This window comes from Spinacia oleracea, chromosome 6 (genome assembly GCF_020520425.1).
Source record: "Spinacia oleracea cultivar Varoflay chromosome 6, BTI_SOV_V1, whole genome shotgun sequence".
NCBI classification, from domain to species: Eukaryota; Viridiplantae; Streptophyta; class Magnoliopsida; order Caryophyllales; family Amaranthaceae; genus Spinacia; species Spinacia oleracea.
The window spans coordinates 126,818,651-126,846,320 of record NC_079492.1 but is presented as its reverse complement, the minus strand read 5'-3'; the positions used below and the strand labels follow the sequence as shown (position 1 = coordinate 126,846,320).

General features: G+C 37.8%; 1 protein-coding gene across 2 annotated transcripts; it reads left to right on the top strand.

The window, feature by feature from the left end:
* Nucleotides 1–12,271: 12,271 nt before the first annotated feature.
* Nucleotides 12,272–26,106, top strand: LOC110804459 (nicotinamide adenine dinucleotide transporter 1, chloroplastic). Of its 2 annotated transcripts, none has more exons than XM_022010049.2 (9): nt 12,272–12,772; nt 12,890–12,985; nt 14,037–14,143; nt 19,051–19,099; nt 19,253–19,365; nt 19,508–19,602; nt 23,088–23,176; nt 23,269–23,372; nt 25,428–26,106. In XM_022010049.2, the coding sequence occupies exons 1-9, from the start codon at nt 12,712–12,714 to the stop codon at nt 25,662–25,664; spliced, it is 951 nt and encodes a 316-aa protein (XP_021865741.2). In that variant the 5' UTR covers nt 12,272–12,711; the 3' UTR covers nt 25,665–26,106. The 2 variants fall into 2 exon arrangements, with proteins under 2 accessions (XP_021865741.2, XP_021865743.2); XM_022010051.2 differs by having other exon boundaries at nt 12,273–12,772; nt 19,256–19,365.
* The last annotated feature ends 1,564 nt before the right edge of the window (nt 26,107–27,670 follow it).

The window sequence follows — 27,670 nt, the reverse complement described above, 5'->3', positions numbered from 1 at the left end:
TTAAACCTAAAAATTTTGTGGGAGAGTAATTTCTTACCATTTAAATTCAAGCCATTACATAATTTCGTTCAAATTTGGCTCGATTTCGTTCAAAATTGTTGAATTTTGAGTCGATTTTGCAAGCCTAACCCTTGATTTCGAATTTGGGGGTTTTAATTTGTTATTTGTTTAATGTAATTGGGCATGTATAATTGATGTTAAACACATGTATATACTCATTTTTCTTATCATATAAAAGAAGCAGCAGCAATTTCATAAGGGGTCTGATTTTTGTTGCGTGATATAGGAGAGTAGCTGCAGCGACTAGAACTAGGGTAGAGTATAGATTAGGATAGAGGAGATGAATAGAAAGCTGAATTAGTATCTGCAGATTTTGAATTTTGTTTTCAGATTTTGATTTCTTTTGTGTTTTGTTTTTATTTTTCGTTCTTGAGTTGCGATTAGGAGAAGGAATAGCAGCAGCAACATCGTAGGTAGAGGATGAGCATCAACAATTAGCATAAAATTAGAGAAATTAGAAGTTCGAATTAGGTGCATTTGGTGAATTATAAACATGACTTAACGGAGGACTAACGGAAAGTCAAAATAGGGGTATTTGGTGAACAGTACGAAAAAAATAGGGGTATATTATGTATTTTGAAACACGCAGGGGTATTTGGTGAATTTCGTGAAACCTCAGGGGTATTTCATGAAAAAACCGTTTATAAAAACAGAAGAGGAAAAATCTCTCTAACTCAATCCCATATCGATAACTTCTCCCACAAGTTACCTCTACAAACCTGTTATTTAAAATTTACTCCCCAACAACGCAAATGCAATGATGGATCATCATAGGGTCATTAAGGCAAAGGCCATGACCGAAGGAAACATGAAGCACGAAGTGAGCGAAAGCTGAGTACGAACAAGCTAGAATGAAATCCTAAACTAACATGCTTCACTCAACAATATAATAATCCACATGCAAAAGCCATTTAATAACAAGTAATCATGGAGACAAGACTCGACATTGGACACGACTCATGACTCACGGATTAAGTAAGAATTAGCTTCGAACGGGTAAAATACAAATATCCATACAAGGAAGAAAAAGGGTGTTGGAAGCCAACCACACACCAAACCAATAAATAAATAAATGAATGTCGGACCATACCGACTGTCGGCCCATTACCGATGGAATTCACGCGCTTAAAAGAAAGAATGAAACAACGTCTTGTATCATTCAAGGAGTACAAGTTTTCTGGCAAGACTCCCCCTATTGTTCATACTCAACCAAGAGTTTTGAAGCTCATTCGGGTTGCACTTTACGTTAATTAATATTTTATGCGCATGGTGAACTCAAGACACAACAACAAGTCATAAAATACAAGCAACCAAACATTGGCACTTTATTTAATCCTTTAGGACTTGTGATCAAACATAGGACTCAAGTGATATTACTCCGATTGTTCATTTTCAATATACTATTGAGATAACCCGACATTGCCAGTTAACAAGCGGGGTGTGCACATGGCACGAATAGTCCTTAGTTCAATTCACATAAACATCCCAAATCATACCCTACAACGGGGTAGAAAAAATGATGCACAACTGCATAACACTTGGCTCAACGTACAATAGCATAAACATAATCTCTTGCATGTGAAACTCCAATACATGCATATAAACTTGAACAACATGCTTAACATAATTCAACGATTATAATATATCACAATATGACTGTTCACATAGGCTTTATAATTCAACAATAAACCACAACCTGCTTGTTCACAACATCAAACATGAATTCAATAATACATTCAGTCACATGATTTACAAATAATAATCATCACATAGTCCTCATGAATTTGGTGATCACCCTAGACATGTTACCTCGAATATCTAAGTACGGGGGCCACTTTGCGAATCACAATCAAGGCTAGAAATCACCTCCTATAATTAAAATAATAAAACTTAGTTATTATCCATGTTTACTAAATTTCCAGCAACTTTTATAAATTCTAAAACCTTTGATTTAATTAGAAATTTTTTATCCATAATTAAAATAATAGTCTCACTTGAAAATTAAAGTCCTAGTACGAAATATTGATATTTCGCCTTTAAAATCATTAAAATCAACACTTTAAAGCTTCGAATTGAATCTGAAAATTAGATTTGATTTTCATAATTGAAAACGACTTTAAATTATGTAAATCAATCATCCATTATATTAAGATTAAAACCTTAATCTTAATTAACCATAAAAATCACGTTTAAGCATTAAAAATCCAAGTTTTAATAAGTAATTAAATCTGAAAATAATAATTCTTTTATTTAAAAACATCCTAATGAATTCAAACACGTAAAACATCACAACACAGTGTTCATAACTGTTCCCAGCAGTTTAATTAATCAAAATCAATAATATAAGATAATTTTAAAATACGGAATTGAAATAAAATATGCAAGGAAGAAGAGAATTATACCAAATCGGCCTATAGCACTGTACAATCACGAATTGAATGTGATTGGGCACAAAAAGAAATAACGGAACACAAACAAAACACACAACACACATGAAGCCGTGTGCATATATGTGTGCGGGCAGCGACGAGCGAGCAGCAGGGGCGAGGCTCGACGCGCACGAGCACGAGAGAGTGTGAGTGTGGGCAAGTGTTTGGGCGAGGGTTGGGCGCGCGCGGCAATGCAAGAAGAAGCGCATCAACAACACAACAACACGCAACAACACGCACGAGGGTTGTGCTGTGCGACGAGAGGGAGCGAGAGGCGAAAGTGTGGCGAGTGCGCATGGCAGCTCGCACGAGGAGGGGCGAATGTGAGGGACGGTGCTTGAAGGCACGAGGCACACGAGGCTACAGGGGCACGGGCGAGTGCTCGGCTGCTTGTGTGCGGGTGAGGGGACGAGTAAGGGAGAGGGCCGAAAGGAGAGGAGAGAAAAAGAGAGGAGAGAGAATTTCTGAATTTTAGAGGGGATCATTAATGTGGGAGGGATGTATTTATAGGTTCCTAATCCCTAGTGGGCTTATGTTTAGGGGTTTGCATTGGGCTTTCACAATTTGGTTTGGACTAGGATTAGAAGCTTTAAAACTCTGTTGGGTTCACCAACTGCATTTGATTGGGCTCGAAATTTATTTAAAACATGACCCAATAAATTTCCTTGAAAATAAAATAATAAAACTATTTAATTTATTTCGGAATTTAATAAAATAATAATAATATTTTAAATAAAAATACATTTAAATCATTATTACTCCGTAAATGTAATTTAATTTCTAAAAATCACAAAAATACTTTAAAATATAATAAAATATATTTATAAATTCAGAAAAATACGAGGTATTACATGTAGCCCTAGATTTTTCTGGGACCAGATTGATCACTGCGTTCTATTTTATTTAAAAGATTCATCGATATCGCAGGTCATTGAGGTTATGGAGTCGCGCCCGTACCTCATCTTCCTTAGTGAAGGATTCTAGTTAGACAACTCGGTCCATTGACTATTCCAATTAAAATAATATTAATGATATAAAAGTCTAGTCTAGTCTAGTCAAATGTGGTTTCAAGTTAATATATTTTGGTTGACCTTACTTATGTTTAATAGAATCATGTTAGAATTATTCGTTTAATATAATCATGTTAGGATTGTTCGTTTACTAGAATCATGTTAGGATTGTTCGTTTAATAGAATCATGTTAGGATTATTAATGATTTAGTATGTAGTACTCAGTTTTGCTAATTACGTGCTTTGTTTGTGTATGTTGATCATGGCTGTGCCTTGTTGATCATGTGATGACCCATTTTGGTGAGCAGTCCATAAAGATCATTAAGCATTGTCCATCTACGGGTTTGAAGATGATGCATCATTGAGTACGGGATTGGAGAGCTTGTAGTTTAATTTAATTTTCTAAGTTGGATATGATTTGTTTAAGTGGACTTTAAACTTGTTGAATTAGTTTCGCTGACTTTGTTTTTCGTGGTTTGGTTTTGGGAGTTAATTCCATAGTAGACCAATTATAAACTTACAGTTATTTATTATGTTTTCCGCTGCAAAATTCTGAATAAGTTGTTACGTTTTCACACGGGGATAATGCCTTGAAAATTCTTTACGTTTTATATTAAAAGGTTATTTTAGAAAAGAGAGAATTGTCGGGGTGTTACAGTAAATTCCCTTTTGGTGTCCCCCTGTATAATAGTATAAAGTATCCTTCATAACTTTATATTTAAATTGAATTAATATTAAAAATGCTTATCATTTTATGACATTGATTTAATTAATTTAAGAATTTATTATTTAATGAAATTAAATCACCAATTAAAAAAGTCTAATGCAAATCATCGATTATTATATATGCAATCTCTAAAAAAATACATAAAAGAAAATTAATCAATTAATACAACGAAGTATTTACCAATTACGGAGTATATATGTTAATATTAATTGTAAAATAAAATAAAAAGGCATAAAAGAAAAATAGTTAGTCAATCAGATTTATTCATAACAACAAAAAGTAAAAAGTAAAAAACCAAAGTCACAATTGAACACTTAATCACATCCAAATATACTCCTTATTAGCCACAATTTTTTTTCCTTTTAAGTACTTTATCATGCCACATTTTTTTATTGTCACAAATAAATCACATTTTAATTAAATTTTTTTAAACAAAATTCACTAAAAAAATACACCCTGTAATAACAATACAACCTCTTTAATTGATGTCTAATTTTTCTATAGAGAAACTTTGCGAATAATTTTTCCTACGCAACATAATTTTGTTTTTTATGTATATTCGCACACTTCACGTGCATATAAAACTAGTATATTAATAAAGAACTCAATTTTATTTTATTTGATGAAAATAATAATTCACTTATAATTCATTACTCGCGTTTAAGATACTCCGCAATTCATAAGTGCATATAGGTTTGTTACATGGAGAAACTCATACGAAGTATCTTATACTTCGTAATCCATAAGTGCATATAGGTTTGTTATACGGAGGAAGGATAGCTATTCGTATGATAATCCTTTAATTTATCTTTATTAAATGCTTAAATTTCAAATTTCTAGACTATATGACATACTCATACTCATACTCAATAATTTCAATAAAATAAAAATAAAATAAACATAGGCTCATAGTGCATCAAACAAGTACTTTTTATCCAAAAATATATACATATGAGTACTAAGGATTAAACGGCTTTCAAGTTAATAAACACTTGATAACAAGAAATAAAATGTGAAGTTGTCAACAGAGGTTGTGCGGATCGAACTTGTGTTTATGTTCAAAACAAGGATTTCCCCGTGCCTTTTACCATTGGGCCAACAACATTCCATTGTCTCTTTGTGGTGCTAAATTGCTAATTAATACTAGTACTATTGTATTACTACAGACTAATTTTTGGGCCCCCCTTCGCCCTGGGCGGTTGCACCTCCCGCCTAGCCGGACTGTCTATAGACACATTTTTTAAAATAATAGTCCACTATACAATTGACTTCATTCCTACAAGGCTACAATGACATTCTTGTTTAACCTACGGATCCAAAATTTATATATCTATAATTTTTTTTTCTTGACATCTATCGTGTATCGCAAAAAAAAAGGGGGGATGGAATAATATTAATGAATAGGGAGTTGAACATTCAATAACAACATTTTTATTATTATATAGGATGAAATTAGAATTTCCCCCCCTTTTTGCAACATGACAATTAGCAAAACAAAACTAGTCTCTTTTCCTTACTTTCACAATACAACCTTGACTTTTAATGCATTAAACATCACCATTGGCGTGACTCAATTCAAGTTTGAAAAACTTTTTATACGGGGTATTATCTATTAATAGTGAGATACAATCTAATTATACTTAAATTTAAAGACTAGAGTAATTTAGAATCAGTTTAAAAATGAGGCTCTCGTATAAATCTCAAAAAAAAAAAAAAATCACTTTGCAGGTATTATTGAAAGACAATTATTTTTATATAAAAATAACTTGGTTTTTTTTATAAAAAAATGAGAACCTTCTTAGAATATGAAAACTGTTATACTTTTTGCTAAGTCATTCAACGTAGATTTTTTTTTTCTTAACTAACTCTCTCATCTCAAGCTTCTTTTTTTTTGAGGGAAAGACCGGGTGGTCAAATTTATATTAAATCAAGGTCCACCAAAGTTTGTAGGCTTTGGGGGAAAGAATTCATACATACACGCTCCGTCGCATCACTCGTATCCCATCTGGCAATAGAGTGTGCAACAGTATTACCCGTTCTTCTCACGTGTTTGCATTTAAACGATTGAAAACTACTGCTAATTCTACTAATGTCATCGTAGATGAGGAAAATTGGAGCAGCTCCGTCATGTTTGTTGTGTATAGCCTGCATAACATTCATTGAGTCTCCCTCAAGTATCACATCTTCATACCCAAATCGTCTCGCCAGCTCCAGACCATACCTTGCAGCTCCCGCCTCCGCCATTTCAGGGGCCCATTGAGCTTCTGACTTCCTTACTGCAGCTACCAATACCTTCCCATTGGCATCCCTTATCGCCACACCAAAAGCCACTCCCCACCCCGCAAGCACGTGTGCATCCACATTTACTTTGACAGCTCCTTGCTGTGGGGGGTGCCAAGAGGGGTAAGAGCGCAGCAAGGTTGAGTGGGGAAAGGGTGCACCCACCATGGCCTTATAATTCTCGTAAGTGTCAGCGAGTTTAACAAAACCAGCAGCAATAGTGGTAGCCTCAAAAGGCACAGCAGGCTCAAAGACAGCCTTATTCCTACAGAACCAAACCGCCCACACTAATGCGCTGAAGACACGGGTTTCATCCTTCCCCAGCTTACTAGCGATCCACACCAATCTGTCCCTAAAGTTTGAGCTGGGCGCATCTGCAATCAATCCCATATAATTACTATGCGCCCAAATCATTCCAGCAAACTTACACTCAAAGAGAGCATGCATAATGGTTTCCTCAGCCTGACCGCACACCCCACACATAGAGGAGGATCTAACATGGCGATTGTGAAGAACCTCCATGGTACCCAAGCTCCCTTTACAAGCTCTCCACAAGAAATGGCTTAGTTTTGGTGGCCCGCCCAACCTCCATACCACCTTCCACACATCAGTTTCCCCTCCGCCATTTGACAGTTCCCAGGCTCTCAGTGCCCCAATCCTCCCCAACCAATATCCAGACCGAACTGTGTAAGCTCCATCACGAGTCAGCCACCAATACCTACTGTCACAAGGCCAAGCACGAGAAAGTGGTACCTGCAAAATGAGTTGACGCTCTTCGGGACAGAAATTCGCAGCTAGCATATCCTGGTCCCAGCAGCAATTTTCAAAGTCAATTAGCTCACTCACTCGCAAGTCCATGTTGCTTCCTGTACCTGGAGTTGGGACAATGTGAGCACCCTTTCCTGGTAACCATGCATCATTCCATACATTTACAGCAGTGCCCGTACCAATTCGCCATTTGAGACCATCAAGCAATAGTGACTTCGCCCCCCAAATACTTCTCCAGCTGTAGCTGGGGTCATACCCTCGGTTCGCCTCTAGGAAACTCGTATTCTTGTAGTACTTGGCTTTTAGTACTTCGTGCAATAGGGACCCATGAGAGGCGCATAACCGCCAGCCTTGCTTTGCTAATAATGCTTGATTGAAGCATTTTAAGTCCCGGAAACCCATGCCCCCCATGGAATTTGGAAGGCATAAAATCTCCCATCGATGCCAATGCATTTTCCGCTCCGCACCCTTCGATCCCCACCAAAACCTTGCCAAGATCGAATGAATTTCCTCTATTAGCCCATCCGGAATCCGAAAAATTCTCATCATGTATGTGGGTATGGCTTGGGCCATCGCCTTAATAAGCACTTCCTTTCCCGGGCGAGACAAAAGCTTTTCCTTCCACCCCTGTAACTTCTTCCATATTCTCTCTTTCAGGCTTGCAAACACCACTTTCTTTGACCTACCGATGATCGTAGGTAGCCCCAAATATTTCTCGTGTCTGTCCACTTCCCTAACACCCAGAGCCTCCACTATTTCTTTCCTCCTTTCTAGTTTAACACATTTGCTAAAGGCAACCTCCGTCTTGCTTAGATTAACTTTCTGACCGGATGCTCTCTCATATTTACTGATTATATCAGCAACCTTAGAGCATTCTTGCAAATTTGCCTTAGCAAACAAGATACTGTCATCGGCGAAAAATAAGTGCGAGATCCTTGGTGCTCCCTTACAAACTCTTGCCCCATGGATTTGTTTCTCCCTTGCAGCCTTTGATATAAGGGTTGAGAACGCATCTGCACATAAAAGAAATAAATACGGTGAGATCGGATCTCCTTGCCGGAGCCCCCTTGAAGGAATGAGGGAGCCCGACACGCACCCGTTGTATTTGAACGAGAACGTTACACTTGACAGGCAATGCATAACTCTCTCGATCCAACTATGCCGAAAACCTAGCTTCTCCATCACTTTCTCCAAAAAACTCCATTCCACCCTATCATAGGCTTTGCTCATGTCAAGTTTGAGTGCCACTGTTCCATCCTTCCCTTCCCCTCTCCGTTTCATAGCATGGAATACCTCAAAAGCGACCAAAGCATTATCAGTTATTAATCTGTTAGGGACGAAGGCACTTTGATTCATAGAGATGATCGACCCCAACATTGGTTTTAGTTTGTTTGCCAAGGTTTTTGATATTATTTTGTACAGTACGTTGCACAAACTAATTGGCCTAAACTCTGAAATGTTTTTTGGTTCGTTACATTTGGGGATTAAAACAATACAAGTCTGGTTTATCTCCTTCAAACTAACCTCACCGCGCCACCACTGCTGCACAAAGGTTACCACGTCACCACCAATCACCCCCCAAAACTTCTGAAAAAATAGGGCGTGCATTCCGTCTGGTCCAGGTGCCTTATTTGGATGCATTTGGAAAAGGGCCTCCCGAATCTCGTCCCCCGTTGGCTCTCTGTCAAGCGTGTCACACATATCCTCCGTAACAAGTGTATCCAGACCCTCCATTGCCTCCTCAAAACCATTCGGATTTTCTGTAGAAAACAGGTTATCAAAGTACGAAACCATAATTCCATCCATCTCCTCCTTGCCTGTTACCCAAGCGCCATTATTATCGAAGAGTCCTTTGATAGCGTTTCGCTTCCGCCTTTGACTTGCCTTGTGATGGAAGTAACTTGTATTTTTATCACCATCCCTTATGTCATTTGTACGAGCCCTCGCATGCCAATACGACTCTTCTAAACGGCGGAGTTCATTCAATTCATCAGAGATCTCGTGACACTGTGTTAGCTCGTTTGCATCAAGACTTCTTCCCTGTAATGCATTCAGTTTCTTTTCCGCCGCCTTAATCTGTTTCTTGATTGCACCAAAAGTGCAGTCAGCCCATGACGCTAGGTGCCCTGCTACCGTAGCAATTCTGGTCTGTATGGGATTACTGCTACTGTCACGCCAAGCCCCGGACACGACATTACCACACTCCTCACTGGCTAACCACATGGCTTCGAACCTGAATTTTTTTTCCGTTCTTTTCTGCCTCCCCTCACCCCCAAATTTGAGCAAAACCGGCGCGTGGTCCGAGTGGCATATAGGTAAGTGAATCACTTCTGAATCCTGGAACATAGTGCACCATTGGTCGTCCGCAATACACCTATCCAATCTTTCGCGAACCAGTGTCTCGACTGTATTGCCTCTTTGCCAAGTGAACTTGTTTCCTTTGAAACCAAGGTCACGACATTCACAGTCGTGAATAGCATCCCTAAAAGCATCAATCTGTCTCTCCCCCCTCACCGCCCCGCCTTCCTTTTCATTCATGCTCAGTATCTCGTTAAAATCTCCAAACATTAAGAGCGGGAGCCCCGATGCGGATTTTACCGACCGCATTAACTCCCATGTCAGGTGTTTATTAGCCGCCTCGGGCCATCCGTATATCCCTACTGCCTTCCATACTGGGTTTCCCTCCTCATTACAAATATCCACATTAATGTGGTGACTTGAGTACCTGCATACCTTAACATTTGCATCTCTCCACCATAATCCCATTCCTCCTGATCTTCCTGCACTATCCACACAAATACCATCAGAAAAACCACATCTATTTCGTATCAGCTCCAACCGCTTCGCATCAATTTTCGTTTCCATAACGAAAACAATGTTTGGCTTATCTCTCCAGCACCAGTCCTGGAGAGCTTTAACTGTCATAGGTGCAAGCCCATAACAGTTCCAGCTTAGAATTTTCATTGGTGTTCGCGGGGTTGGGTGTCGCCAACCTCCGCTACTTTGATGTCCACTGGGTATTCTACTCCTGTAAAGTAGGTTTTAACCCTACGATTAGTTTCCTCCCCATCCTCCATTTCAACGTCCTCCCCAACTCTATCATTCTTACGCTTTACCCCTGCAATATCCCCGCTCATAATGGTGCCAGTTGCCCCGTTATTCTCCCTTCCCCCTGAACCCACACTATTGCCTCCTCTTTTTAACTTGGGGGTTTTAAGCTTTCTCTTTGGCACTGCTGCTGCTCCTAATGCAAAAGTTAGGGCATGCATTGGAGTCACCCCTTGAACCATCTCAGTTGCGTCTGTCCCCTCAGTAACTACCTTTCTTCCCCCTTGAGAGACCGTCACCATCTCTCCATATTGGGATTCCCTTTCCCCTACATCCACCTCGTTCACCCCTATATCCACCCCTTCAGTCACTACTATGCCTCCCACCTTAGACACCGAATCCACCTTTCCCCTATCTGTCACCGCGTTCCCCTCCCTCGGTTCTCTTTCTTCCCCAGGTTGGGGCTGAGTCACAGAATCCAGCCCTTGTTTTCCTTCGATAAACAATGCCCTCTTTGTCATGCTAATAGGTTCCTCCCTTACTTCCTCTTTCCCTTTTGTCACAAAGATGACTTTCTTCCCGGCCGTGATGGCCTCGACCTCTCGCGCATTTTTTACACGCCCTTTGATTGGGCTAGCACGTAGGAATAACCCCCATTTCAGTTTCTTCCTCTTCTCCTCCTCTGACACCCTACTACAATCTCTTTCTGAGTGGCCTAATATACCACAAGCAAAGCACAAAAAGGGGAGTCTCTCATATGCAAATTCGACCTTCACCTCCCTTCCCGCCTTGTCAAGTATACGTTTCATCCTCCGCAGAGGTTTTGTAATATCTACATTAATCCTCACCCTACGGATACGATCGAGCCCCGGCAAGTCCGGTTCAATCTCCATTATTTCACCAATACCAGCCACCAGAGCCTCGACATCCGCGTCCGATCGACAGTTAAACGGCAGGTTCTTCACATGGATCCAGAACGGGGAAGTCGATATCGTTATCTTCTCAGGTTGTTCATGCTCTTCAACTTCCTTTAACAAGATTAAATTATGTTCAAAACACCAGGGTCTGCCATTAAAAACCCTATCTTTGTCCTTCCAATGAAAAAATTGAAAAGCAAACAAATTAGGGCCAAGCGCTCTAATAACCAGACCGTTTTCCGGGTTCCATACATTCATCATTGTGCGTTTAAAGGCTTCCACGTTAAACGGTCTGTCCGAGTTCAATTTTCCGATCAATAGCAGCCTGAATTTCTCTGTGGAGTCGTTCGATTTTACTGCACCTAGGTCCACAACCTCTTCCTCCTCGTCGTCCAGTCTAAGGGAAGCATATTGGGATGCTATCTCCCCGGCCATCGAAAATGGATCAGTTGAAGACGTAAACTGGGAACCGTCCGGCAAAACCACGGTGGCGTCGTCCTATTTCTCGAATAGAGAAGAAACCCTATTTTTCAAGGGAGAATTGACTAACTCAATTATTTCTCTCATCTCAAGCTTCTAATATAACCTACATTAAGGATTCTCTAAATACAATACACCGAAAGTGTATGCCCAATATCATATCCCAGTCCGAATCTTATTTCACATGCCCTTTCCTCAATCCAAAAATTGCAATTGAGTCAAAAGTAAACCCTACTACTCAAGGAATGGATAAACTCTCTCCCAATTTCCGAGTGGAAGGGTCCTTGACAATTGACATTGATCTCCAAATACACATTCACCACAACTCACACATGCACAAAAGAAAGAGAAAAGAAATTACACCTTCCAAAAGAAAAAAACAAAAAATAAAGAAATTTCCACCACCACGCAAACGACGTCGTCGTACGTGTGACTATTCTCCTACACAACCCCCCTGAGATAGGCCCGACTTGTGGGTCCCAGCCGTGGCGAATCGACCTGTTCCCAACTGCCTCATAATTATTTATTTAATCCAAATTTAAGAAAAAACAATAAAAATAATAAAAAAATATGAAGAATCTCTAATTGAGAATTTCCATCTTCACTCTATTTTCTCACCAGATTCAATTCCCCCACCAATTTCTCTTTCCTCCAGAAGTCGGGCGCCATTGAAACTCTTCCTCAAGCTTTTCTATCTCCTTTTCTCTACTACCTCGATCTTATCGGAAACCCTAAATTTATTATATATCTCTCTCTAAATACCTTGAATTGAATGAATTTCCAGTTTTAGTAAAACTACAACTTTGTAGTTTGTTGGAAAAATAGCCTTTTTCTGGCAATGCAACTCTGCCTTTCAACAACCTGCCTCTCCACGGAGGACTGTTTTAGAATTCGATCTTTTTCTTCGCAAATTCAAATTCAAATTCAAATTCAAATTCAAGCGATTTGTGATTCTCAGTTTGATTGTTTTGAACGAATTTGCTGCTGCTGCAATGGCTGCTGCCGATTCTTATAATTCGATTCTTTGTAATGCGGGCGCCGGTGCTGCTGCTGGTAATTCTTTGTGTTCATTTGAATTTTTGAGTAGCGCGGTTTTTGTAGCAGATTGTTAATGTGAATTTGGGATGTGTTTTTAATAAAAAACAATTTGGGTGAATTTTTGGTTTGCAGGTGTAATTGCAGCTTCTTTTGTTTGTCCTTTAGATATTATTAAAACTAGACTCCAGGTTCATGGACTTTCAACCCTTGGGAATGGAGCTGCAAAAGGTACTTTTTTTGTTCTTGTTTGTTAAGGAAGTTGCCGCAACATTGTTTATTGAATATTGACCTCCGTCCCGTTACGAGTAGTAAATTATATTATTAGCGTGAAAATTAATTCGGGATGGAGGTAGTATTGTTTTTTTTTTTCCCCTTTATGCTATTTGATATTGTTTGTTGACTCATGGTGGGAGTACAATAGAAAGATACGGAGTAATTTTTGTTAGTGTTTATGTGTTTAAGAAGTTCAATTCAATTGGTGTTTGTTTTTCATGATGAATGACGTCTTGGATTTTGAACTTCTTAATGTTTAGTGTAAGAAACACGAGTGCAAGTTTAAGTTTGTCGCTGGCAAATTTGATCTAGATCATGGAGTTTGTGTAAGAGAACGTAGGTGGATCGTCCAATTGTTAAGGATACAAGTTGATTTCAAGCTGAGCTTTGGTATAACAGGCTGAGTGGATAACAGTGTTGACAGTTTTGGGAATTAGGAGGAGAAGATTGATTCATCTTATTGATTCTACTTTAGTCAGTTTACAGGATGTTGGTTGGAGATCTCTATCATGAAAACATTTGTTACATCAAGGGGGACAGTATTTAAGTGAGGCTATTAATTAAAGATTGCCTTATTATTAAGAAGGAATTCGTGTCAAAAGTGTGGTACTAGGCCAAATCCAAAGTCAATGTCGATGGTTGATAGAGAATAATAGACATAAACTAAATTTGATCTTTTGCCAAATGCCTTTAATTTGTAGAAAGGGCATCCTCATTTTGTTTGGAATTTTTGCTATATGTTGAGAAATTAGAGCAGGGATTGTGTGCCTCCTCAATTTATTTGTAAAACTTTTTCTTGGGTATACTCTAGAAGATTGTGTACCACTCCTAAACTCGTAAGTGATAAAGTTGTGTACTAGTATATCACTTCCAAACTTGTAAATAATTTTTGTTTCCACTTATATGAGCAGCCTTTGAAAAGCTTTGACGCCTTTAGTTATCAAGGTTGTGCACTTTTTTGTTTCAGTTTTTCAATGTCTGACGGCTGCAATTTATTTTCAATCAGGTAGCGTAATTGTTTCTAGCTTAGAACAGATATTTTATAAAGAGGGTTTGCGTGGAATGTATCGTGGTCTTTCTCCTACCGTCTTGGCTTTGCTTCCTAATTGGGCGGTAAGTGCTATCTACTTTTTGTTCTTAGTTCAAACACACATTATATTTTTGTGAAAGTAATTCTTCATAATAGCACAAAAGACAAATTGTTTTTAATGCTTATGAACACAGTCAGTAACTCAGTACAGATTATGTTTCACACTTTTTTTTAATGTGTTTCCCAGTTTCCCTTCACTATTGTTAGGTTAGATTCCTATTTTCAACATAAATTTAGATTAATATGTAAAAATAAAATTGAAAGTGGTTGAGGAAAGCACCAAATTTTGAATATAAATAAACATCGTTAGGTGAGTTCTTTTGTAAATTTTGTTTATATCTTTTGTTCCTTGTCTATATAGGGGTTTAAGATTGTTAGTTAGTTTCCTTTGTTTTTAAAACATTTTTTTTTTGCTTAAATTAGATTATGGATAGGGCTTATGTTATTGTTTAGAGATACAAATTCTTGAATGTAATGAAAGTTTGGGACTTCGGGATATCTTTTGAAGTTCTTCTCTCTATGCCCTACTTATCTATCTTTTCTTGTACCCTCCTTTTCTCTTATATCTTCCCTAGTTCCCTCTTATCATCCTTTCCTACTCAAATATTTTCCCTTTTCTGTTACACTGTTACTCATCATGGGTATTAATGTTTTGTACGGGTTCAATGTACTGGACATGAGTAGTGAGGACAGTGTTTTGGATGAAAATTGATGTGTCTGGTAATGATATGGACCTTGGTTGGATTATGGAGTGTCCAAGGGTGTGTAGGAAAAATTAAGTTTCCTAGTTCTCTAGCATTTACCTGATCTCTACTACAGAAAGAGTTTAGTTGGGATACCATATTATAGGGTTAGATTGACTGAGTTTATTGTTGAGACTTGAGAGGGGGTAAAGGAGTGGTTGCATTTAGAGTTTTACATTCCAAGCACCAATCTTAGTACTTCATATTAATAGTGTATCTTTATAATTAGCTAGTAACTTTACAGGGATGCTGTTTTTTTCTAAATGTTTGATTTCTAGCACCCAAATAAAATTGGCTACCTTGTCTCCGTGTCACTTCAAAAGAAAGTGTATTTTGATGGATTTTTAATGGTTCATATTTCTCATTTCTCATGTCATGGAGGTTTTGAAGTTTGTGCATACCCATGAGCTGTGGTTAGTTTTCTGTGTGATGGCAGAGCTACATGATTAATTGTTACAATCTTTACACCATGGCTAATAATAAATAAAGTGTTATAAGCTTATCTGTGGATGAGGCTTTGTTTGATCAATAGGTTTATCTGTGCAGAGACTTTGTTCCAATGTCTAGGCTTATCTCTTTGCAACGGGTTTTTTAAATCTTTTATGTTATTGGATCATGTCGGATTTCCCGCTCCTTTGATCCATTTGCAAGGCCAGTAAATGAGATCTAGAAGTATAAAGGATTATGTTGCAAGCTATTGTTTTCCTTGTTTTGTGAGTGATTTGGTCGGAAAGGAATGATGGGACTTTCTGATGTTTTGACCAAAATCCTTATGATCAAGCGGTATAGTTTACTTCTCTTTTGGTTCATACTCTAAGGTATTTCCTTTCGGGTTAGATGCAATGTGTGGTTAGCATTCCTTCCCCTTTTCCTTGGTTTCGCTGGAATTCCAGTTCCCTGTTTGTAATTCTCCGTTTCAGCTTTAACAACTCCTTTTAGAAGAAAGTTAGGCTATCTTAGTAATATCACGAAATATGGAGGTGCAAAACTTGTTGATCTTGCACTTAGAAGGGGAAAAAAGAAGCATGCCATGGCCTTGTTAAAAACTCTGGGATAGCTCCTGGGTTGTAATGGATTTTAATTCTAAACTTTCTACAAATTTCTAAGATCTTTGATTTATTTATCATCTGCCTTCCTCTCCGTTTATCATTATTGGGACTTCCGCTTCCCAATTTTGTATCTCTCCTGGGGGAATAGGCCATGTCATTTTTCTCTCGAGTGGATTGAGTTATTTTTTTCTATGATGTAAAGTTTATGAAATAAACTTTGGTTATTGAAAATCCATCTAACTCCTCTCTGATTCCCCCTTACCCTTTTACCAACTTATATGCTGTGTAAAGACCATACATAGTACAGAAACTACAGATGTCGCAGTTTGCAGTCACTCACTATGTAAAATGAAGCGACATACTTCCTTCGTTTTTTTTTAGATGACACACTTCATTTTGGCACGAGAATTGAGGAGTGAAAAAAATCTAAAGACAATAATACCCCTAAATTATAAAGAAAAAGAGATATGGAGTGGGAGGAGTAAGGTGTGGGTAAGGGTAAAATTGGAAGTGCATCATACAAAGCATTCCAAAAATAGAAACATGTCAACTAAATAAAAACATCCCAAAAAGGATTGTGTCAACAAAAAAATACAGAGAAAGTATATAGTAAAAGTAGACTGTTTTTCCGGCAGATAGATCTATGTTAGTTTACTCGGTGTTCATGACATGACCTAAATCTGGAGACCCTGAACTTGTTTGAACTTAACTGAGTATGCGGAAAATTCCATTTAATTGATTCCTTGTTTCAGGATTTTCAGAAGCTTAATGCAATGTACGAACTTAAGTGTGTATTTTACCTTATGCTATGTTTGGATACTAGAATTTCATTTGAAATTCTGGAATTGGGCAAATCCTTTGTTTGGGAATTAGAGAATTTGAAATTGTGGAATCGGCCCAATTCCAAAGGTATTCATAGAAAGCCCAAAAACAAGTAATTGGAAATGACATATTCTAACCTATCATTTGAAATTACTCATGGAGCAGCAATGAGCCTTCTACAAAATTCTCCAGCTCTTTCTCTCACCTCTCCTGTGCCTACTCCCTTCCTCCTCCTCTTCTACTACCACCGCACCACCATGACCACCACTACCTCCGCCACTTCCAAGACCACCATTGCCACTGCCACTGCCACTGCCACCGCCACCACCAAGACCACCATTGCCACCGCCACCACCGAGGTTTCATCACCCTTCCTAAATTAGGAATTGTTGTTCCTCCAAAGTCTATTAATTGGAGTTCAAGGAGAGAGAAATATGGAGGAAAAGACATAGAAGACAAAGAAAATGGCGATTTCATCTTGAATTGAAGAAAAGAAAGTCTATTAGGGTTATTTCCCAAAATTTGTTCGAAAATTGATAGTCCGTCTTCTGTTAATATTTTTTCTCAACCAGGAACTAGCTTTGAGATGTAATTTCTCAATAACTTTTTTATTAACTTTTTTATATTGTGTTGATTGATGAAACAAAAGAAGGAGTGGAACGTAAGTTGGAGTTATGGAGACAAACTTTGGAATCTCGGGGTTTTAGGCTGAGTAGAAACAAGACGGAATATATAGAGTGTAAGTTTAGTGGAGTCCAAGATAGGGAGACAGGGGCGATTACCTTAGATGGGAAAATTGTCCAAGGCTCTGAAATGTTCCGTTATTTAGGATCTATTATCCAAAAGGATGGAGAATTGGATGACGATGTGGCCCATAGAATCAAAGCAGGTTGGTTGAAGTGGAAAGGTGCCACGAGGTTCCTATGTGATTCAGGCATGCCCCAAAGAATGAAGGGAAATTTTTACCGCACGACAATTCGACCGGCTTTGTTATACGACACGGAATGCTGGGCAGTGAAACATTGTCACATGCACAAGATGAATGTGGCGGAGATGCGCATGTTACGTTGGATGTGTGGGCATACAAGAAAGGATCATTTGAGGAATGAGATTATTAGGAAGAAAGTAGGGGTTGCACCGATTGAGTTTAAGATGATGGAAAATCGTTTGAGATGGTTTGCCCGGTTAGGAGGATAGAAGGGTGGCAAAGTGATAGAATAGCAAGTGGTAGGGGAAGACCTAAGAAAACTTGGAGGAAGTTGATTAAGCATGATATGAGTTTTCTTGGGATTGAGGAAAATATGGCATTGGATAAGACAGAGTGGAGGGAGAGAATATACATTGATGACTTCATTTGACTTATACAGCTTCCATGTTTTTGTTTCTTTCTATTTTTTATTTATATATTTTTATTTATATCATTTTTAAAATTCTTTTAATTTTGATTTTTTTTTCTTCTTTTTTGCTATTTTGAAATGTACTTATTTTACTTATTCATTTATTTTAAACTTTACTTGTTTTTCATTATCTCTTATAATATTTCTTCTATAATATATATATACATTTTTCTCTTATCTCACTTTCATTAAGTCCACTTTCTCTTCCTTCTTTTTTCATTTTTTACTTCCTGCTCCTTTCCGGTTTGATTGGTGACAATGACGATCTCCTACGACGATTCATGTTAGCTGACCCCAAATCATTTTGGGACTAAGGCTTTGTTGTTGTTGTTGTTTTCATTTGAAATCTGGACTTTCCCAACAATTTGGCAAATTGGAATTTCTGGAATATGAATTCCTAAAATTTCCCAAACACTAAATTAGTAATTGAAATCCTATATTTCAATTCCAAAATTTGAATTCCATCATTTGAAATGAATTCCATGTTTCCAAACGCAGCCTTAAGAGCATCAGAACTGAAGCAGGTTCCAAGTGTCTTCTTTAGGTATCAAAACATATTGGAATGCTTTGCCCAGCTGTATTTTGTTCAATGTTTAAATTACACCCCTTTCCTCTTACAGTCTATCAACTTCAAGATTTAGGATGGCAGTGCTGTTACTTGCTGCGGCCAGTTGATCGGGAACCTCACTTTCATTTGTTCTTCTCTCAGGCTCTCTTTTGACTCGGGAGCATGGTTGTCACTTTTTACACCGTAATATATAGACGTTGTAGAGATAACTATGAATGACCCAGATCATGTTATCCTATGTATGTCTAATTGTCTATTATGTGCAGCCTAGGATTCTATTTGGCAAATTGTTTGCATTTATCCTTCTTTCATCTGGTGTCATCTAAGTGACTGACTATACATTGATTGCAGGTGTACTTTACTATGTACGAACAGCTTAAGAGCCTTCTTGGATCTGATGGTTAGTTGCTGACCATTGTAGATTTTTTAAGATGGAATTGCTCTGTTTTTATTTTTTAATTTGGAAGTTAAATGGAGCATTTCCATCTTAAGTTATTTAACTGTCTTATTCTATGTGCAAGCTTGTAACGTTTTTCCAGTTGTGGTGCATTAGTAGATGGTAATCATCAACTTTCAGTGGGTGCAAATATGATTGCGGCTTCTGGAGCTGGTGCTGCTACAGTCACTGTTACAAATCCTCTTTGGGTTGTAAAGACGAGATTTCAGGTTGGTTTATAATATCAAAATCTACTCATTATTATCAAATACATATGTCATTTGCATGCAAGGTAATTTAAGTCAATATTGAGAACCATCCTTTCCCTTTTATATTTGTTGCGCTAGCATTCATTTACTTTTTCTTATACAGACACAAGGAATGAGAAAGGGTGTGGTTCCGTACAAGAGTACTTTTTCTGCTTTAAGGAGAATAGCGCAAGAGGAGGGTATTCGTGGATTATATAGGTTTGTGTTCGTAACACCCCAACCTATTCATATGTTATATAAATATATTATTCTGAAAATTAGAGGGTGGTGAACTGGTGATGGTCTGCAGCTAAATCTTCTATCTATATATGACTATATTAGATGTTGCTTCTTTTTTCCCACTTGGTATTTCGAAATACACAGGGTATCACTTAGCCTGTCAATATATGATTAGTTTAGTTTTGTACAACATCTAAAACAATCTTTACAACCACTGAAAACTAGGCATCACATATTAACAGCAATATCTTTGACAATTCCTTAGATATTACGAAAGTGTTTAAAGAAATCTGATGTTGTATCTCCTGGGCTGTGTCGAGATGGTTGTATCTGACCAGCTTCACCTGAAAACAATGGACAAAAACAATGAGCTGAAGACCATTAATCTTTACTCTGCCTGTTGACCTCGTGAATGAATGTTCTATAAGAAGTGAATGAATCGAAGATGTGAAGTTATATGCATATTCATTCTTCTGACAATACTCTGGTTCTGCTCTTTCTTAAATACCTGGTTTTATATACCCATGGGTTTGTTATTTCTTATTGGCTTCTACTCACTCCGTCCCTACAAGATTGCCCCATTGTCCTTTTTGGTTTGTCCCTAAAAGATTGCCCCATTTCCTTTTTATTTTACATGGTCCTCACAATCTCTCTCTACTTTATTTTCTACCCCACATGTTAAAGGACAAAACTGTCTACCCGCTTAATTGTGTCAGCACAACTCTTAATAAAGTGTAATAGGGTGAATGGGGCAATCTTTTAAAGATGGAAGGACTAGTTCTGAAAACATTAGCTTTCCTGAGACCTCTTATATATCTCCCCAAGGGCTTTAAATCAATAATGACTGTATAATGGCCTCCTTGCTGATTCGAGTTAGCATTTGAATTTCTATCCTACCCTCAGCGACTTTATTCCTACTTAGTACTTTGATTCCAACTTTCCGTGAAACACATACATGAATTCTTTCTGTATTACAAACAGAGCCTCATTTTCTGGATCCATCTCACATTAATTATTCAACCCCTACCACAAAAGAGTTTTAAAGGAACCTTTGCTATGTGCACATATCACAAAATCGAGGCGTTTTAGGATCATAAGAGATAAAGAGTTGCTGTCTTTATTCACAGTGAAGTCGTCAAAACATGTTCAAAAGACTCCAATATGATACCTTATGGCATTTGAAGAGAACAAGGTGGATGTTATTAACCAGGTTAATTGAGGAGCATAATCAATTATATGGATGGCAGAACTCTAAAGATTTCTGTGTAAATAAGAATGGAAAAATATGAAAACATGGACTTTGAGGGCTTTTGTGGAGAAAATAAGTGCAGCTATGTTTTCAGTTCATAGAGGATTGCTCAAAATCGTATAGAAGAGTTAAATCACTGGGTTTTAACTGCTGGTTTCGAGCGGTACGGGTTTGAGATGAACTTTGGGTTTACAGAGTGCTTTGTGCATTAGAAGTTGGAACATTACAGGGAGGATGAAAGGAATAGGTGCTGCTATTATACACAAAAATGAGAATAGTTGAAAACGTTTCCAGTAAAAGCATGGAAACACAATAAATTTTGCTCCTGGTATTGTGTGGCGACTCAAAGATAGAGAAAGATGACTTTTTTTTTTTATAATGGGCAAAGCAGTATCAGCATATACTCCCTTTGTCCCAGTTTTGTTGCTAATTTCTTCTCTTTTTGGATGTCCCAACGTATATTATGGTATGCCTTTTCTCTAAAGTTGGATCCCACATCCCCCTTCCACTTTTTATATCTTTACTTTTCCACTTTCCTTAAAAAGTGCGTATAAAGCAAATGTTGCAACAAATTTGGGGCGAAGGGAGTATATGACTTCTTAAGTATGTTTTCTTTTTCTACTCAACCCCTTTTTGTGAATAGAAGAAAATACTAGAGTGGTGCTATAGTGCTATACCAAAAATGGATCTTTCTTGAAGTACCTTTAACCATTCCAATTGACACTAGCGAATTGTCTTTTAGTCCTTTTATGAAAAATCTTAATCGAGAATTTTTACCTAACATAGCTTTCAAACATACTCCCTTCGTCCCTTAATACTCGCACCGGTTTGACCGGTGCGGAGCTTAAGACATTTGAATTGACTTATTAATTTAATGGGTGTTAGTTGATAGTGGAGTATTTTTTTAATATAGTTAGTGGGAAATGTGTAAGAGGTTGGGAGTGGTGAGTGGGGGTGTGAATTTTTAAATGATTTTTTGTAGGGAATAGGGGTATAGGTGGGGTTAGTAAGTAAGTGTGAGAAATAATATAATATTGGTATAAATTTCCATTTATAGAAGCGGTGCAAGTATTAAGGGACGGCCCGAAAAGGAAAGCGGTGCGAGTATTAAGGGACGGAGGGAGTATTCTGTAATTCACTCGGGTATTAGGGTATTGAGGCTCTCAAGTTCACTTACATTCACATACAACGTTAACATATTGCCCCAAAGCTCTGATGTGGATGTCGATGTATGCAATCTTATCTCTGTCATACTTGAGGCTATTTCTAATAAACTGTTCATCCAGTACGTAGTACTGTTTTATTTCGTGTATTGTTCCAGGAAGATTGTTGCTTTTTTAGTCATATTGATGGGTTTTTTGAATCCGTATGGCAAAGAATACTTGATCTTTGACACCACTTGGAATGGATAGACTTTGCTTCAACTCACATAATTCATAGAAAACAAATTCTTCTTTCGTTTTTTTAACTTGCAACACTTTCCTTTTAGGGAAATATCGTATTACTTGCGACGTTGCTAATTTGGTAATACATGGGTGACAAAAAACCATCTCTACCCTTACATCACTTCCCTCCCACCCCGCCCTCATTCTCTCTCTCTACTCACACCTCCTTCTCCTCTACCAGTTAACTCCAACCACTACCACAACCAGACCACAACCGTAACCATCAGAGCCGCCCCATCACCACTTGTATTCCCCTTTGCCACAGCAACCACATCACTCCCTCTATGGAATACCCAGACATATCTTCCCACCCACCTGAAGTCCCTCTTCGACCATCGTCGTCACCTTCAAATGCTTTACCACACCTTCACAAGAAAGAGAGGTAGAAATAGAAAGGAACAACCACCAATTCAACCCTAAACAACTTGAGAAAGATCCAATGCCACAATTTTCATCACTTGTACTTTGGAATTATCCATTTTTTCTCCTTTTTGAAACTCTTGGATTGGTGGTGGATGGGTGGTTTTGTAAAGAGAGAAGGTGGGTGGTGGTGCTGCTGGTTGTTTTTTATTCACTCACACCTTTTCCTTGGTTTGTGCCTTTGTTGACCATTGGCCCATTGCACTTGGTTGCTAGTAAATAAAATCAGAGTAAGTATATTATAGTTCTTGTAAAATCTGGTATGATATAGCACAACTTTATATTTGATTATCAGTTTATACTAATCTCACAGTAACATTCACTTTGTATTTATGTTTTTGGATCAACAGTGGCCTGGTCCCTGCATTGGCTGGAATCAGTCATGTGGCTATCCAATTTCCTATATATGAGCAAATTAAAAGTTATTTGGCTGACAAAGGTATTTCTTCTTTCATAGAACTTTAATGCCACTATGAGCTGAATAGATCTCTGTTTTGTGCTCAAGAGTTACCCCTTGTTTTGTTTTTCTAGATAAAATTGCCACTGATAAGAATTATAAGATTCCGGCGCGTGATGTTGCGATTGCCTCATCAGTCTCGAAGATATTTGCATCTTCATTGACATATCCGCATGAGGTAAGATGCTTTTGGAATCTTCATTGACATCTTCAAGCACTTTGACTACATATTGATTTTTCAGTATGCCAATAGGCTGATGGGGACTTTTTAAGTTGGATCTTTCCATCAACGTCATATGCTTTGCCAGCTCAACTCAATGACATATTTTATTTAACGAGGATGCTGGTTTTTAGTGAGGCTATAAACTGCAAGATACAGTTTAGATATCAGATCTCTGTTTTCAGCCCTGGAGGACTTTAGAGGGTGGTTGGTTGGGAGGAAAGCACTTTCCAGGAAAAGTGATTATGTCATTCTCCCTTGTTTGGTTTAAACTGTGGAAAACAGTTTTCCAATGGTGGGAGATAGTTTTCCGAAAGATGGAAAATGTTTCTGTGTGTAAGGGAAACCACATTTCCCTTCCGATTCCTTAGTCCTTACCTTCCTCTCTATCCTACGATTCATCCTCCACCTTTCATTTCCATTTCCCTTCTCTCTCCAATTTTTTTTTTGTAAGGGACCTAACACAGGAAAAATAATTTACAATTTGGGCTTCGCCTAAAAAAAATGTTTTCCATGAAAATCTATTTCCACTGAAAATATTTTCCGTCAAATCAAGTAGAGCCTTAGTCTGAAAGTTAGTTGACACATTCTCTTCAACTGTAATAAGGTGCTTATTTCCATACTGTAAATCATGGAGACAATTCTTTGTCTTCTATCCTAGTCCTATTTTAAAGTTTATTGTAAAAGTAGTTATGTCTTTGAGTTCTTGTTCATATTGATCTTTGAACCATGTTATTTCATACAGTATAAGTTGGGGATCATAACAGGAGTTAATAATTTGGTTATTGTAGTTACAGGGTATTCTATTTCTGTAGTGTAGATTTTATGCTTCAATTGTGGTATATTGCTACCGGGCTAGTGGAAACCTTCCAACCTAAAGGGTTGGGTATTCAATCCCCACTAGGGGCACTGTGGGATAGGTTTCCCTTTATCCTTCCCCTCTCCTCCCAAAGTGTCTAGTAGCCCGCTAACCCGGGGAGGGTTAATCCAAGAGGGGTTCCGGCTCGGTAGGGGCCTTCATCTTACCTTAAAATGACAAAAAATTGTGGTATATTGCTGGATGTTGGTTCAAGATGATATTCTTGTCGAAGGCGTATTTGATTTTTTTAAAATGTCTTTGAGAAGATCAGTGATTGTATTTCATGTTGGGAAGCATATGGGAATACCAAATTGGTCCTGCAATTTTCAATAATAAATGCTGCTGGTTTGTTCAGTATATAGGTTTTAGACTACTTACAATTATACTGCCTCTTATGAAGGCTATAATGACTGTCATTGACTTGGCGCCGTGTAAAGTAGTCATTACTGTACATTGGATGATTCTTCTTTCCTGTACTTCAGCTGAATGTGTTGGCATATATATCTACTTTCGAATACTATTCCACAAGTATGTAAAATAAGATGAGAAATAGGAGGGAATCATGGGAATCGGAATAGTTCATATTCCACCAATATTTTCTTGACGGGGAGAAAGTGATGATTTTTTTTACCAGTCTTTTGATTGCGCTTAAATATGACCCAGAAGAATCCGAGGGAGGTCAATGAGGACCCTGGATGGAGGGAGTTAAGACTGATGAATAAATTGTGTTTACAAGATCATATAGCACTTTATAAAAGTGAATGAAGGAAGAGTGTCTTTGTTACAACCACTGGAGTCCAGGAGATAATACCTTTGGTTCATGGAGCCGACTCCATCTAATTGGGAGTGAGGCTTTGACATTATTGTATTTGATTGATTAAGGATATAAAAACTGTTGATGATGGTTCTTTTTTCAGTATGAAATGTATTTGATTACCTAAGGATATGTTCTTTCCCCGTCAAAAAAAAAAAAAGGATATGTTCTTTCAACTATTCTCTTGTTAGCATCAAGATATTAAACTCTTTTCTGCCATTATATCTCTTTACCGGTATTGGTGATGGATATTCGAATAAATAAAATAGTCATAGTGCCCCTATTTTTTGTAATAAAGTTTGTTTAGAAAATAATCTGATGTGAACAAATATTCTTGCAGGTGGTTCGATCACGGCTTCAAGAGCAAGGGCACCACTCAGAGAAACGGTACTTAGGGGTTAATGATTGCGTGAGGAAAGTGTTTCAACAAGAAGGCATATCTGGATTTTACCGTGGTTGTGCCACTAATCTGCTTAGGACTACACCAGCTGCTGTGATCACCTTTACCAGCTTCGAGATGATACACCGGTTTTTGTTTAATACGTTAAATCCTGACACGCAGCCTCATACACTTTAAATTTGAGATGGAGTTTTGCCTGTTCTGCTACCTTTGATGAATTACTGTGGATAAGCCAACCTGCAACCATAATTTTCTCTCAATTCTTTGGTAGCCTAGGAACTAGGTTTACCGCCAGATAGGAAAGTATATGAAGCTCATTTTTTTCACAGAATGTAGGGGGTGAGATTGCTACAAAAGCAACAATGATGATGGTTATGATGATGATGATGATGATGATGATGATGATGATGATGATGATGATGATGATGAAAATGTTTTTAAGTAGATTCTCTAAGTTATCGGTTAACTTTGCAAAGGCTGTGACAATATTCATAACTGTAAAAGAAGCATAATTTTAGCTTTTGTTAGTATTGAGCATCGAGTGCTGCAGATGTACTTGTGTTTTACGCTGAGAATTTTGTGTACAGAAAGCTCTTTAACCTATGATTTTGGTGTGTTATCTCGTGTCTGTTTTTATATCTTCTCACTCCTTCCCTATCTTAGCAACCAAGGAGAAGGACATAGAAGAGAGCTTCCAATTTCTTTTCAAATATTTTTGACAGGAGTCACATGACTATATCTTCACGGGGCCAGAAAATGAATCCTTCTATTTCGCTCCGAACAAGTAAAAGAGGTGAAAACTTGTTTTTGCTCTGAAATAGTGTGTGCGTTGGGCTTGTTTGTTATTGACTTGATGCGTAACGGGGTACTCCCTCCGTTACTCCGTCTCTAAAGAAATCACCCCAGTTTCTTTTCGGTTCAGTTTAAAATTGCTCCTTATCATTTATTGTATGTGGTTCACACATGTCCGAGATGTCTCCTCTCACGTTCTAGTACGATGTGTTGACCTCACAAGACTACCAACCATCCTGTTTTTTGCTCTGAAATAACAATGTGTTGAGCTTGTTTCTTATTGTGATTGTTGCGTAACCAAGCTTGCATGATGGAGTTGGTGAAGAACTTATCTCGTTACTTGAAGGTCGCAAGTTCGAGCCCCCATTGTGTATATCTTAGAATCTAAGAAAAAGTGATCCATTCCATCTTTATTTCTTTTCATGACAAAGCTTTCTTCATACTACCTTCTACATATGACAGTTTAAAGAGACGTTAAAACTCAATCTATCTAGGATACCGTTTGAAAAGTACTAGTATTTCTTGTGTGCTAAAAATTCTAATGATGTTATTCTTTTTTGTGGATGAAATGGTGCAATGCACTTTTCCTATGCCAAAATTTGTGACATACGCCTCCCCAGTTCCCACGAGTAGCATATACCCCACATCAAAGTAAAAACAAACCATACTTTTTTCTTTAACTAATTGCAGCAATTTCATTTTCCTTTTTGGGAAAAAAAATTATATACGGAGTATAAATTCTTGTAAAAGACTGTCTGACATTTTATTTATCTGTAATTGTCCTACCATAGACTATGTTACTCATCTCTATGTATAGTCTGACAATTAAATAAATATCAGTCGATCTGATACAAGACTAGCTAGGACAAAAATACGGAAAAAGGAAATTACTAAAATGCGATTAAGAAATGAATTAGAAAAACAATCCTTGAGTTTCCATCCACAAAGGCCAGACTAATTGCACTCATAAAGATAGGAGGTGATGGTGCTTATTATTTGCCAACTCATTAGCTCGATTGAAAAGGTGGGATTAGTTCACTTTTGTCTAATTATACAAGGATAAATACTAATCTGAATGTAGATCAGTGGATTTATTGGACCACTATATTTCATTATTGCTTCATTTTTCATCATTTCTTATAATTCCTCCCCCTTTCTATTTCGGATAGTAAAAACAACGGATCATAAGCTAACAAGCTATATGTATCTTCTGACGTTGTTTTGGAATTTGGATATGCTATTGAAGTATGACTTGTAGTTACATTAGAGTTGTCATAAATTGTTATGAGTATATTTTGTTAAGAGTGTGCTAACCACTTGGAACTCTAAATTTTTGAAATATTATTAATCAAATGAGACAATAAGGGGGGGGGGGGGGGGGGGGGTAGAAA

Bases quoted from the DNA above. Each gene is read 5' to 3' on its own strand.
- LOC110804459 (XM_022010049.2), top strand. From the start codon at position 12,712: ATGGCTGCTGCCGATTCTTATAATTCGATTCTTTGTAATGCGGGCGCC. The intron at 12,986-14,036 runs GTACTTTTTTTG...ATTTTCAATCAG, and splicing joins TGGGAATGGAGCTGCAAAAG to GTAGCGTAATTGTTTCTAGC. The intron at 19,603-23,087 runs GTTTGTGTTCGT...TTGGATCAACAG, and splicing joins GGTATTCGTGGATTATATAG to TGGCCTGGTCCCTGCATTGG.